Here is a 14,888-nt window from a genome sequence, read left to right as displayed (position 1 = left end):
AGATGCCAGCCCCCAGGGCACAGAGCAGAAGTTTGGCAAGTGAAAGCCGAAGGGCAGCATATCATGTAACTGTCTGAGGCTATGCCTTGTTCGTCAAAGTTCACAGCAATGCTCCTTCCCCATCCGGAGCTCCCATCACCCTCGGGTCTGAGTGGGTGGGTGGACTGTTGCTTAGAGAGCACAGTGAGGTTGGAAGGCAGAGGACAGGGCTTTCCCCTCTCAGCCTTTGCCTTGCTGGCTCTGAGTCCCAGTTCCTGATTCCTGCCTGTCCTGGTGTCTTAGGTAGCCGCAGGAATTGTCCACAGGAGGAACCATGTCAGCCACTGAGTTGGTGTTTTTCTCACACCCAGAAACACTGCACCACTCCCAAACATAACCACAGGCATGCTGCTGCCATCATGAGCCCTGGATAGTCATCACAAGCCATAATTAGTGTCACATGTATACCAAGAAAACGTACATGTTGGCCATGTGTGATGGCTCACGCCTGTAATTCCAGCACTTTGGGAGGCTGAAGTGGGCAGATCACGAGGTCAGGAGTTCGAGACCAGCCTGACTAACATGGTGAAATCCCGTCTCTAGTAGAAATACAAAAATTAGCTGGGCGTGGTGGCGGGCACCTGTAATCCCAGCTACTCACGAGGCTAAGGCAGGAGAATGGCTTGAACCCGGGAGGCGGAAGTTGCAGTGAGCCGAGATCGCACCACTGTACTCCAGCCTCCTGGGTGACAGAGCAAGACTCTGTCTCAAAAAAAAAAAAAAAAAAAAAGAAACGTACATCTTGCCATACTGCTACACTGTGCCATAGTCACATATAAAATGACAAATGTCACAGTGATGTCAAATTATGCCCTGCTGTCACATGTACAGGAGACAACTGTCACAATCCTGTGAAATCACAGTGCAGGAGCAGGATGGAACAGAAGTTAACAGCAATGGCTCTGGATCCAGACAAACCTTTTTGACCTCTCTGGCCTCAGTTTCTGTGTCTGCCAAATGGAAAGAATGCTTTCTTTCCCCTTAAACCACCTTTATGTCTTTGTTCAATCAAATGTCACCTTTCAATGAGTTGCACCCTGACTTCTTTTTTTTTTTGAGATGGTATCTCGCTCTGGGTTGTCCAGGCTGGAGTGCAGTGGTATGATCTCAGCTCACTGCAACCTCCGCCTCCCAGGTTCAAGCGATTCTCCTGCCTCAGCCTCCTGAGCAGCTGGAATTACAGGTACATGCCACCATACCCAGCTAATTTTTGTATTTTTAGTAGAGATGGGGTTTCACCATGTTGGCCAGGCTGATCTCAAACTCCTGACCTCGGGTGATCTGCCCACCTCAGCATCCCAACTGCTGAGATTACAGGCATGAGTCACTGCGCCTGGCCCTGACTTATTTTTCAATTTGCAAACCCGGGCATTTCCAGTCCCTTATCCTGCTATATTTTTACACATTACTGATCATGTAAGACCATACGGTTCAGTTTATTTTCTGTCTACTCCGTTAGAATGTAATCTTCACAAGGACAGGGATTTTTTTCTTTTATTTGCTGATGTATTCCCAGCACCCAGAATGGTGTCTGGCACATGGTGGCTGAATGTAATGTATACACACATGTACCACACAGGTTTCTGGCTTTTTCAGCCCTTAACACAAGCACATCCAGGTGAACTCCACCCCCCAGCCCAAAAAGGTAAGTCTGTAAGCCTTTCATGCCAAGGCTGAAATGGCCAACTCAGGAGGCAGGACAAACTTAGTCCTTCCCATGACCATAGTTGGGTGGTCACAGCTGGGATGGGGATGGGAGCTGGTTTTAGTCACCAAGCAAAGAAAGCCTTTCTGCTCACTTTCCAGCCATTTTTAGCTCAATGGCAGAAGGGACTCGGAGCAGGTGAGGTGGCTGGACTCACCCTGGTGACCTGGGGCCTTCCTCTGCAGCATTGTTTTTCCACCCTGGCTGGAACCATCAAAGTCACCACTTCAGAGGCCCCTAATGTGGCTGAATATGTTAAGGGCTTTGCAATCCCTGGATCAAAGAGGCTGGGCAAACAGCGGGCAGCGTCCAGGCCCATGATTGACTGGCTGATGCCCTGAGGGCGCAGCATGCTAGGAGCTTGTGGTTGACACTCCTAGACAGCCTGGCATGGCACCATGTGGGTTTGGGAAGGGGAGACTCTCCCCATCCAGGGGATCTGATTAGAGCGCGCCAGAGCACACCCATCAGTGCTCGGGGCAAGGGAAGGAGCTGGAGGACTGAAGGAGCCTCTCCCAAGTGGAGGACCTACCTGGACTCAGGCTTGGGGGGACCCTAGCAGTTCCCCAGTCTCAGCCACCTTTACTGCAGGGGCCTCCAGTCCAGATTCACCCAGCCTGTTCTCTAGCTGCTCCCTTGGAAGAGATGGGGTAGACAGAGCTAGGTTCAAGTACCCCTGAGCACCAGAGTCTGAATCTAGGCCCAGAGCTATTTGGATTCCAGGTAGAAAACATAAAAATATTTACTCCTTAACAAGAGTCCTAGACCTGCGAAGGCAACATGCAGGTGCAGGTCACACATGTAGACAGCAGCTCTCAATATACAGCTGGTCAGGCTGGGGCTGGGGTTGGGAGGAGGGGCAGTCCTCCAGCCATAGCCCAGGCTTCAAACCCCGCTCCCCACAAACGCTCCCTTCCACAGTACAAGCCCGACTCCAACTAGGGGAGGCAGCTGCAGCCCCTACAGCTACAGAAGGTCCTTATTTCCCCAGAAAAAGCATGGCACTAAGGTTCAGTGTAGACAGTTTTTATTATAAGGCAGGTGTTAAGAGTGCAAAATAGCAACAAATCCAGGGGAATGCCAAGGGGGTGGGAGTATGGCTCTCCTCCCCCATGTGAGAGCCCTGTAACCAAGCCAGTGGGGTGGGAACATTGACTTGACTGTGGCAAATTCAGGCTTAGCACCCTCCAAAGAACAAGCTCCCAGGCAGGAGGGCTCCTTGCAACAAGGGGGAAAGGAGTGGCACCCTGGAAGGGGCCTGGGCTGTGACCCACCCTGGGCTGCTTGGCTCCTGTATACTGCCCACCTCAACCCCTCAAGAGGAAGGCTTCACAGCTTGGGGTATGTATTTCAGAGAACCAGGCTAAACCCAGCCCTCCCCAAACCCATGTATCTGCCTCAGGCCTCAGTTTCCCTCCTCCCAGTGATTACCCAAGTTGGACCATCAGGCCCTGTAGTGGCCCAGCCTGACCAAAGTGACAAGTCCCCGTAACATACCATATATCAGTCAGTGTGTGGGCTGCAGGCCCTCCAAAGCTGCTGGGATCACCACAGGCTGGCCCTAGTCAAAAAGACCCTCTCAGGCCATGGGAATCAATCCGAAGTGCTGTGCATTAAGGCTACCACCCCAAATGTTTTGTCCCCTGAAGGCAATTGACTTCCAAGACAAATGGCTCTTGCACCCCACCGTTATGTGGGTCCAAAAGTGTGATGCAATAACCAAAGGGTCCTCCTGCTGAGAGCCACAGGGGCCTCGTGCTCGGGGAAGTCCGGTCTGTTCAATCGAAGGCCCAACCCTGCAGTGCTGGGCCACCTGGCACAGGCTGCGTCTCTGGTCATGTCCTCCACACACTCTTGGAGGCCCCACCCCACCCCGTGAGGCCCAGTCCCTTCCCTTCTGGCCAGGGTCTGAGTCAGTTACAAGGCAACCAGGTGGGATAGGCACGAGCCAGGAGAGGCTGCACAGGGGTCACGTAGTAATTGACAGTGGCTGGCACAACCCCGTCGGTGCCTGGAGGGCGCCAGGCCAGGGCGGCAGTGGCAGCCGGGCCCTGCTCAGCCAGTGCCTGCAGCGCCAGTGCGGCAATGAGGTCCAGCGTCTGGCGGCGCTCGTGGTTCATGAGGCACACGGTGCTCTCGTTGACCACCCGGTGCAGTGTCACCAGGCAGGCGTAACGGCGGGCTGCGTCAGCCCCACCAAAGTGGGCCTCCAGGTAGCGCTCTAGGGTGCGCCGCTGCTCCACCAGGTCTGGAAAGTCGATGAAGAAGCGGGAGCACATGTAGCGCTGCAGGGCGCGCACATCGGTGCTGGGCCGGGGCCGGAAACCCCGCACCAGGAGGTGGCAGTACTTGAGGAGGCCACCCCCTCGGATCTCCTCGGGACTGCGAGTGGCGATGACGCGGTGCCGCAGGTGCTCCAGGGCCTCGGCGAAGTCCCCATACAGGCTTTCACCTGTGACTGTTGGGTGGAAGGCCTCAGACATGGGAGTGGACGAGCACTGGCCAAAGAGCAACAGGGAGTCCAGGATGATCTGGAAGGAGTCTATGCTGAATTCAAACTGGCGTCTCACCGAGTCCACAAACTTGAGCTCCACGTTCTTGCCGCTCTTGTTAGACAGTGAGATGAGACTCCAGCGGTCCGAGTCTGTGCACACTTTCACCAGCTTCTGCACGTATGCCTCCTTGAGTGTCAGTGGCGTGATCTTAGCCCGGCTCACACCGGCCGGCAGGAAGTCTAGCAGGCAGGCCAGCACCACTGCCTTGGTCAGCTGGAAGGATGCCTCACTGCACAGGTCCACCCGGAACACGAGGTCCAGATCCTTGTAGCCCAGGCCACTCTCAGGGTGCAGCACGTGGCTGGCAGCGGAACCATGCAGCCGCACACTGTGCACGTGTAGGCCCTGCTCCTCCAGGCTGCTGCGGACCACCTTCCAGGGGAGAGCAGGAAGGAGAGGTGTCAGGAGCGGGCCCCAGGGGTCCACCAAGGACTTCTATGTACTTATCCCAGTAACGTCAACCACTGTTGGCCCCTAAGTCAACCACTGTTGGCCCCTAACCAGCTGTTATGCTTTTGGAAAATCATCTAACTTTTTATTTTTTTGGAACGTGGGAAGTCATTTAACTCTCTAAGCCTAATCTGAGAATGGACCATCTGGAGGAATGACCAGGAAGAACAGCAATGATAATAGTACAGAATGACCCATCCCTGGTCAGGAATGACCAGGAAGAATAGCATAGAATTTACTAAACAGCAGGTCACTTCATTCTTACAATAACCCTGTGAGGTGGATACTATCATCCCCACTTTACAGATGCAAAAATGGAAGTACAGAGGGGTCAAGTAACTAGCTCAAAGGCAAACAGCTGGTGAATGCAGAGCTGGGAATAAAATTCAGAGTCCAAAATCTTTTTATTTTTTTTTTGAGACGGAGTCTCACTTTGCTGCCAAGGCTGGAGTGCAGTGGCGTGATCTCGGCTCACTGCAACCTCCATCCCCCGAGTTCAAGTGATTCTTCTGCCTCAGCCTCCCAAGTAGTTGGGATTACAGGCGCCTGCCACTGTGCCTGGCTAATTTTTGTATTTTTAGTAGAGATGGGGTTTCACCATCTTGGCCAGGCTGGTCTTGAACTCCTGACCTCGTGATCCACCCGCCTCCGCCTCCCAAAGTGCTGGGATTATAGGCGTGAGCCACTGCGCTCGGCAGTCCAAGTCTTAACCATGCTATTCTACCTCTCAAACTGCTAGTAAAACAGTTCTGTGCCTGGCACTGCGCTAACTGCTCAAACATGTTAGGAATATGGTTAGCATTTCACATTCATGTCCACATTAACCCTCCCAATAATCCTACATTTGAGTATTATTTTGATTGATAGATGGAGGACCTCAGGCACAGAAAGGTTAAGAAACAAGTCAAGGTCATAGAGCGGTCAGGCTGAGACCAGAACCCAGGTTAGTTGGATTCTCAAGTTCATGTATGTCCTTTTGACTACAATGCACTCATCCTAATTCATCCTTACAAGGACCCAGTGAGGCAAATATTATATACTTTTTTTGCTCTCAGATGAGGAAACTGAGGCTTACAGTGGTGAAATAGCTAAGGGTCAGTGAAAACTCTCAGCCCTCAGACAGCCCCCAGGCCTGATGGCACAGGACAGATAAACCTATAAGTGGTCCCTCCCCTGAGGTACCAGGTAGGGAGAAGAGTGAAGCTGGGGGTTGGGGACATTCAGTTTTCTCAGTAACCTAAAGTTGCCCTGAAAGTGACCAGGCAGCATTCCTGTTCTGAGTGATTCTGCAACCCTGCCTTGCTGCCAAGTCAGCACCCAGCTCCAGACCAGGCTGTTCTCCTTGCCTCCCAGGGAATTACTACAAAGAAGGCACCTAAGTGCTGAGAAGGCAAGCTGTGGTGGGGCAATCCGAGGCGGGCGGCGCCCTCCAGGAAGACTTCCGGGAGGAGCACCTTTACCAGGGGAAGATATTGTCATGGCAATGGGGGGTAAACAACTGGCCATAAGGAACACGGAGAATGGGGCATAAGCAGCTGGCCATCAGGAACACAGAGGGTGGCGGAAGGAGGCTAGGCACCTAATGAGTGCCGAGCACTGGACCTTGTTGCCAGAACCTATGGGGACAGGTCTTTCGTTCGTTCTTTTTTTTTTTTTTGTGGGGGGACGGAGTCTCTCTGTCTGGAGTGCAGTGGTCACTCACTGCAACCTCTGCCTCCCAGGTTCAAGTGATTCTTCTCCCTCAGCCTCCCGAGTAGCTGGGATTACAGGTGCCCGTCACCACGCTCAGATAATTTTTGTATTTTTAGTAGAGATAGGGTTTCACCATGTTGGCCAGGCTGGTCTTGAACTCCTGACCTCAGGTGATCTACCTGCCTCAGCCTCCCAAAGTACTAGGATTACAGGCATGAGCTACCGTGCCAGGCCAAGTCTTTTTATTTGTTTTTAATATGGAATTTTTTTTTCTGCCTTTCCAAACCCTTCTCTAGCTTCCTTTCTTCCATCCCTTTTTTTTTTTTTTTTTTTTTTTGAGAGAGTCCTGATTTTACAGTCCAGGCTGGAATGCAGTGATGCAGTGGCATGATCTCAGCTCACTGCAACCTCTGCCTCCTGGGCTCAAGCAATCCTCCCACTTCAGCCTCCCAAGTAGGTGGGACTACAGGTGTGTACCACCACACCCAGCAATTTTTTATTGTTTGCAGTGATGGGATTCTGCCAGATTGCCCAGGCTGGTCTTGAACTCCTGGACTCATGCTTCAGCCTCCCAAAGTGCTGGGATTACAGGCATGAGACACTGTGCCCGGCCCGGGACAGGTCTCCTGGGAAACTGAAGCTCACAGGAGTGATGCCACCTGCACAAGATCACGTGGAGATGCCTTCAAACCCAGGTATGGCTGACTCCAAAGCCTATCCTGTTTCTGCCACATTACAGTCCCAGGGTTCAGAAGGAACAGGGACTCGTTCGAATCCACCTTCTCTTTCTAAATTTCAAAGCAAAGGCAACCCTCAAGGTACTGAAGCCCAGAGCCAGAGTAGTTGGGGAATAGGAAGATGGGGGTTGGGAGATGCCTTGGCCAGACAAGGCCAGTCGCTGCAGTCCAGCCTGCGGGACTTCTAACCCACACCCTGTCAGCTGGCAGCTGTGCCTGCATGGGCCAAAGACCTTGGTCGAAGGACCCAACCAAACCTGCAGAGAAGACCAGCCCCTTCCTCAGATCCCATTAGGGCTGACTGAGCCTTACTCAGTGCCAGCTCCTGCTCCCAGGCCGGTGCCCACCCCAGGGCTTGGCATCCGGCCTAGTGAGTAGGTAGCAGTACTCGTTAAATCCCCTGCGTCAGGGCCACGGGGCCAGCTGTGTCAGCCAGCCAGTCGCTGTTGTCTCCTTCCCAGGTGTGACTACAGCCAGCTTGGCAGGCAGTCACCAGATACCACCACACCCAAGTACTGCAGGGCAGCTTGGTGCCTCCTGAATCAGACTTTCCAGCCATGGAGGGGGCAGTGGCTGCACCCTCCTTTCTCCCATGCCAAGGCCCTCCCCACAACCACTCTGCTTCAGGCTGCTGCTGAGACCTGCAGGGAGACTGACAGATGCTGGCAGCCAGCAGGCTTACAAAACTCACATGCTGTGCCGCCTGATGCAGGCCCTCTGGCTGCAGCTGGAGAGATCAGATTGTCTAGTTCAATCCTCTGGGCCCAGAGAAGGCAAAGGACTTGTCCAAGGTTACACAACCAATAAAAGGCCTCCCTGCCTGTAGCTCTGGGAAGCCTCCTTACGGTAGGGTGGGTCCCTTTAGCACAGGTATAAGCAAGAACAGCATCTCTACACTTAGATAGCCACTACAGGCAAAGCTTTGTAGGGGTGGAGAGGGAGAAAGCTTCCAATTTTTGAGCCATAGGACAACTCAGTAGCAGTGAAAAGCCCCAAGGCAACCACCACCACCACCCTCCCCCTCTCCCCTGCCGCCAACCCTGCACACATCCCAATAGCTTTAGAAGCTGCCAACTGTGGATTCCTTCCAAGAAACTTTCTTTCCTGTGGAGGCAGCTGTACAGGTCAGGTGAAGGCACCTGGCCCCTTCGGAGTCTGGAACTAGAGAGGGTGTTGGAGAGCAGCAGCCTAATCCATCCATCCCAGTTGAACAGATGGGGACACTGAGCCCAGCAAAGAGAATTGACGACAAAGAGTCCAGGGCCTGAATCCAGAAGCCCAGCTTCCCAGCCCAGCTCTGAAGTCTCTGCCGCCCTTCCTCACCGTCGCTGACAGCTCCCTGTTCTGTGCTATCTCTGACTTGGGTTTAGAAGGACATGGCACCACCATCGCATTGTAAAGTTAGCTTCTATTGACCTGGAATCTCCCCCATCTGGCTAGGAGCACCTGAAGGGATGGAGGCTGAGTCCCAGTCATATCTGTGCCCTTGGTTTCCTAAACAGGGCTTGGCACAGAGCAGACACCAAAAGAGGCAATCTGAGCCATACTGACAGGGCAAGGACTTCCCCTCCTTCCAGGGTACCCCCTTGTTCTTGCAGAGGGGGGCTGCCATACTGAGCTCCACCTTCCCCTCCCTGCCATGCCTGGGGCCACAGTCCTGGAGGTGCAGCAGCTGGGGCCCCAGGAATGACTTGACTGTCCTGGGGAGAAAAGCCTCAACTGGTTTCCTGATCACCCAGGTGACAGCGAGCAGCCAAGGAATGCCTCGGTGAACTGTACTGGGCCGCCTGTGAGTCAGCCCAGGAGAATCTGCCCCCACCCCCTCCAGTTCCTAGTTCCTTGGGAGGGTGGGGGAGGTAATCCCCCAGGAGGCACCCCTCCCCATCTGCGGGAAGCCCAGGTAGTAGGAGGCAGGGGAAGGACCCGCTTCATGCAAAGGAAGCCATCAGCTGGCAGGAACGCACAGGAGTCCTTGCTGGGCTTCTTGGTTTGTTTTATCAGAGGACCCTCCCTAACACCTAGAAGTTGACCTTGGGAGCCCGGGAAGGGGTAGGAAAACATTGAACCTACTGTAATCTGCTCCTGGGAAGACCCAAGATTCCCCAGGTTTGATTTTCACCTCATGAAGTAATCTTGGGTGGCAAACGGACCCAGCTATAAAATGGGTACAATAATGACCACAGTCTGGTATTTCAGAACATGACAGCGTCTGGGCTGTACAGATGAAAAAGCAGTCTTGGGGTCGTTGAGGTTCAGATAAAGGGAAGAGTTGGAGGAGGGAGGGGCTGTCAGAATTCTTTTCTCCCTTTCCTCAGGAGAGAGGGGACGTGGGGCCTGAGGCCTGGGTTGGCCTTCATTTCCAGTCTTGGGAAGGAGAAGAAACACCTAAATTGGTCACTTAATGTTGCCCTTGGGGGTGGGGTATCAGGTCTGACCTTCGGTTTAATAAATCTTGGGCCACAACCCCAGCTGAGAGAGAGGGAGTCCCTGACAAGTTTTCGTGGCTTTTCCACGGGGTGGAGGGGTAAGGGGCAGTTTCTCCAGCAGAGGGCTGTAGGAGCACAAGGGCAGAGTCTGCTCCTAGAACCTCGAGAGAGAAAAGGAGGGTGAGGTCCAGGGATGCCCAGATAGGGAAGGAAAAGCTATTTTGGACTCAAGCATGCACACTTACCCACCCAGGGCTGCCTGGCGTCTTTTGTCCTTGCAGGCAGGGACAAATTCTTTCCCCAATGCCCTCGACATCCTCCTCCCCTCTCCCAGCCAGGCCCTGGGTGAGTGATCCGTGGGGAATCAGGGTTCTCTAGGAGTCAAGATGGAAAAGCCAGGTGGGGAAGGATTAGCAGATGCAGGGGAAGGGGAGGTCTGATCTACCATTCATAATGCTGTGCAATTGTTACAGCCCTGTCTCCGTTCCTCAGTTTCCCTAGCTGTCTAGAAAGTCAAACAGACTACAAATGCCTTCCAGCCACGAGAGTCTCAGAAGGGATTCCCCCACATACCCCGCCCCGCGTCCTCTCACCTGCACGATCTGCCGGGGCTGCACACTCAGCGTGGGGAAGTTGCCGCGCCCATGAATGGGAATCGGCTCGCTCAGGAGAGCGTCCAGTCGCTTCACCTGTGGCCAGCTCAGCCCGCTCAGGTGCCGTCCGGGGGAGGCCGACAAGGCCTCTGGGTCGGGGCCGCCGCCTGCCGGGGCTGCCGTGGCCACTGCCGTGGCCGCAGCCGTTCCCACCTGAGCAGCCGCCTGGTCCCGGCGCTCAGCTCCGCTCTCCGACGGCATCATCCGCCCGGCTCCCGAGCCCCGACGGCAAAAACCGTGGGGGTGGTTAAGGGGCGGAGGACAGGGAGAGCCGCTGGGCAGAGGCCAAGGCGGGGGGGCACGGAGGCAGGGACGGGGCAGCAGCGACGGCGAGACAAAGCCAGGGCACACCTCGGAAGGCGACGACTTACCGACCCTAGCGCCTGCAGCCGAGGCCCAGCGGACTCTTATAGGCCGCGGGCGACATGCCCATTGGCCCGGGCCGCTGCCACACAGCGAGAGCCGCCCCGCCTCTCGACGCTCCGGACAGTGGTCTGCAGAGCTTTGCACGTGAGTCACTGTTCTCTAGGGAGATTCCGATTGGCTGGAGGGCACGCCCCTTCCCCGCCCTCCCTCTCAGGCTGAATTCCCTCCTTTGGTCCTTGAAGAACTTCTGTTCACTGTGATTGGTCCGGGCCTGGACTTAAAGGGACAGCGCCCACCCCGCCTCCGCAGGGTCAGGAGGGAGGGAAGTGACCTGAGGAGTCTGTAGCAGAGTCAGACCACTGAGAAATTCCAGGTTCTGTTTTTTGTTTTTTAGCGCTGAGAGAAATTGAGAAGTCACTTAGTCTTGTCCTCCTGGTCACCTACTATTTTCAGAAGCCCAAAGAGATTGCGCCACGTGATCAACTCTGCACAGCACTGCTCATGCTTTGGCAGTTTTCCAGAGCCTAGGAAAGGTGTAATAATACATTCTGTGCATACCAAGGTAAAGGCTTTTTTTTTTTTTTTTGGGGGGGGGGAACGGAGTCTCGCTGTGTCACCCAGGCTGGAGTGTAGTGGTGCGATCTCGGCTTACTGCAACCTCCGCCTCCCGGGTTCAAGCAATTCTCCTGCCTCAGCCTCCCGATTAGCTGGGATTACAGGCATGCGCCACCAACTTTTTTGTATTTTTAGTAGACACGGGGGTTTCACCATATTGGCCAGGCTGGTCTCGAACTCCTGACCTTGTGCTTCACCCACCTCGACCTCCCAAAGTGCTGGGATTACAGGCGTGAGCCACCGCACCGGGCCCTAAGGTAAAGGCTTTCTAAGGCACTCTGTTGATTGGCCTTGCAAACCACAGCATGATGAGAGTTGATGTACAGCATAGCCAATTTAGGGAAGGAGAGATCTGCTCAGAGAGGGTTTGTGATTACCCCACTGTCACACAGCAAACTAGTCAGGCCCTGGTCCTGAACCAGGGCTATAGAATCTGTGGTGCATGTTTTTTCCACTGTACCTACCCAAACCCAGCACCTTTCTGGGGCTAGAGAATGAATAATGTGTTTACATGTTTTTCTGCAGGTCTAGACAAAATATAATTTTAAAAAATATATGTTTACATATTTTGCTCTCACACTTTACAGGACCTAGGGGATGAGGCTTATGATTGTTGTTACTTTTATTTTTAATTTTTATTTATTTATTTTCTTGAGACAGAGTCTCGCTGTCGCCCAGGCTGGAGTGCAGTGGCACAATCTCGGCTCACTGCAAGCTCCGCCTTCCAGGTTCACAGCATTCTCCTACCTCAGCTGCCCGAGTAGCTGGGACTACATGCGCCAGCCACCACACTTGGCTAATTTTTTTTTTTTTTTTTTTTTTTTTTGAGACGGAGTCTCGCTCTGTCGCCCAGGCTGGAGTGCAGTGGCCGGATCTCAGCTCACTGCAAGCTCCGCCTCCCGGGTTTATGCCATTCTCTCGCCTCAGCCTCCCCAGTAGCTGGGACTACAGGCGCCCGCCACATCGCCCGGCTAATTTTCTGTATTTTTTTAGTAGAGACGGGGTTTCACCGTGTTAGCCAGGATGGTCTCGATCTCCTGACCTCGTGATCCACCCGTCTCGGCCTCCCAAAGTGCTGGGATTACAGGCTTGAGCCACCGCGCCCGGCTAATTTTTTGTATTTTTAGTAGGGACAGAGTTTCACCGTGTTAGCCAGGATGGTCTCGATCTCCTGACCTCGTGATCTGCCCGCCTCGGCCTCCCAAAGTCCTGGATTACAGGCATGAGCCACCGCACCCGGCCTATTTATTTATTTTTTGAGACAGGGTCTCACTCTGTTGCCTGGACTGGAGTTGACTGGCATGATCATGGCTCACTGCAGCCTCAACCACCCTAGCTCAAGCAGTCCTCCCAATCCCAGCCTCCTGAGTAGCTGGGACTACAGGCACACTCCACAGCACCCGGCTAATTTTTCTATTTTTTTGTAGAGATAAGGGTCTGGCCATGTTGCCCAGGCTGCTCTTGAACTTCTGGGCTCAAGTGATCTGCTCGCCTCAGCCTCCCAAAGTGCAGGGATTACAGGTGTCAACTATTGTGCCTGGTCTGTTGTTACTTTTATTTTTTTATTTTTCCCCAACCTTATCTGTTACTTTTAAATTTTTTTTTTTTCTGATTTTAAACATTTGTGCTGTAGCAAAAATTCAGAAATTGAGTCTATCTGATTCATTGCTGCAATTTTTTTTTCTTAAATGTTGTTCTCCCGGCCAGGCGCAGTGGCTCACGCCTGTAATCCCAGCACTTTGGGAGGCTGAGGCGGGCGGATCACCAGAGGTCAGGAGTTCAAGACCCGTCTAGCTAACATGGTGAAACCCCGTTTCTACTAAAAATACAAAAAATTAGCTGGATGTGGTGGTGGGCACCTGTAGCACCTGTATTCCCAGCTACTCAGGAGGCTGAGGCAGGAGAATCACTTGAACCTGGGAGGCGGAGGTTGCAGTGAGCCGAGATCCATGCCATTGTACTCTAACCTGGGCAACAAGAATGATACTCTGTCTCAAAAAAAATAAATTTTCTAACAATATATTAAATTAAATTTCATTCTCGTAATATTCTCCCATTTGCCTGTCAGGCAGATTGGGGAGGAGTAATACACCAAATTTACAGGAGAAATCATGACCTAGAAACAGTAAACTACATCCCAATGCCATCAGGTTGACTCTGACAGACCTGGGACTAAACCCCAAGAGCCTGACTCTCACAACATAGCAGCTACTTCCTCTTTCTGGAGGCCAGCCCAGGCAAGAGGCTGCCCCTCTAGCTTCACTCCATCTTGTCTGCGATCAGGATCTTCCTCTGGCCCTCAGGGAGGGGACCCACTACTTGTGCTACTGCTTGACTATGTGACCTTGGGGAAGTCCCTTTCATCGTCCTCAAGGCAAGTGCTTGCTTTGTTTTACCTTTTCTTGAAAGATAAGAAATGGAGCGGCCCAGTGGTTCACGCCTGTAAGACCAGGGAGACCTCATCTCTACAGAAAACACAGGGAGACCTCAGTCGGGAGATTGAGACCATCCTGGCTAACACAGTGAAACCCCGTCTCTACTAAAAATACAAAAAGTTAGCCGGGTGTGGTGGCGGACACATGTAGTCCCAGCTACTCAGGAGCCGAGGCAGGAGAAGGGTGTGAACCTGGGAGGTGGAGCTTGCAGTGAGCCGAGAAGGTGGCACTGCCTCCAGCCTGGGTGACAGAGCCAGACTGTCTCAAAAACAACAACAACAACATAGGGAGACCTCATTTCTATATAAAATTTTAAAAAGTCCGGGTACAGTGGTTCACGCCTGTAATCCCAGCACTTTGGGAGGCCAAGGTGGGCAGATCATGAGATCAGGAGTTCAAGACCAGCCTGACCAACATGGTGAAACCCCGTCTCTACTAAAAATACAAAAAATTAGCCGGGCGTGGTCGCACGTGGCTGTAATCCCAGCTACTCAGGAGGCTGAGGCAGGAGAATTGCTTGAACCCAGGAGACGGAAGTTGCAGTGAGCTGAGATCGCACCACTGCACTCCAGCCTGGGTGACAGAGCAAGACTCCGTCTCAAATAAATTTTAAAAATAAATAAATAAATAAAAAGAAATAGCAGCTGGAAGTGGTGACTCATATCTGTAATCCCAGCGCTTTGGGAGACTGAGGTGGGAAAGTCATCTGAGACCAGGAGTTTGAGACCAGTCTTCTTAGTGAGTCCTCATCTCTACAAAAATTAAAAGAAAGTAGCCTGGCATGGTGGCACGTGCCTGTGGTCCCAGCTAGTCGGGAGGCTGAAGTGGGAGAATCACTTGAGGTGGGGAGGTCAAGGCTGCAGTGAACCATGTTTACACCACTGCACTCCAGCCTGGGTGACAAAGAGGGACCCTGTCTCAGAAAAGAAAACAAATAGATAGAAATCTCCTTTGGCTGAGTCCAGAGTCTCCAAACCCTTGAACTTGAGACAGAGAGCCTCAAGTCTCTCTGAGGCTACTGATGAAAGAGCTTGAGGCTCAGCCACAGCACTTTGTCTTACCCCCACCTCCATACCCCAGCAGAGGAAGGAGGGGTGGGGGAAAGGAAACTAACATTTACTGAACACCTACTATGCACTAGATTATTTTACATACATAATAAGCTCTAATTCCTAAAGCTACACCGCAAGATGTAGGATCATTATCCCCAATTTA

General features: G+C 52.9%; 1 protein-coding gene across 1 annotated transcript; it reads right to left on the bottom strand.

The window, feature by feature from the left end:
• Positions 1 to 2,754: 2,754 nt before the first annotated feature.
• TENT5B (terminal nucleotidyltransferase 5B) lies at positions 2,755 to 10,757 on the bottom strand. Its single transcript, XM_033227608.1, has 2 exons — positions 10,198 to 10,757; positions 2,755 to 4,671 (listed from the first exon to the last, which is right to left on the bottom strand). Exons 1-2 carry the CDS (start codon positions 10,459 to 10,461, stop codon positions 3,658 to 3,660), a joined length of 1,278 nt encoding a protein of 425 aa, XP_033083499.1. The 5' UTR covers positions 10,462 to 10,757; the 3' UTR covers positions 2,755 to 3,657.
• Between the last annotated feature and the right edge of the window lie 4,131 nt (positions 10,758 to 14,888).

The sequence above is a fragment of the Trachypithecus francoisi genome, unplaced genomic scaffold (assembly GCF_009764315.1).
Source record: "Trachypithecus francoisi isolate TF-2019V2 unplaced genomic scaffold, Tfra_2.0 Lachesis_group12, whole genome shotgun sequence".
NCBI classification, from domain to species: domain Eukaryota; kingdom Metazoa; phylum Chordata; class Mammalia; order Primates; family Cercopithecidae; genus Trachypithecus; species Trachypithecus francoisi.
The sequence above is the reverse complement of the archived record's forward strand: the minus strand, read 5'-3'. Positions and strand labels throughout refer to the sequence as shown.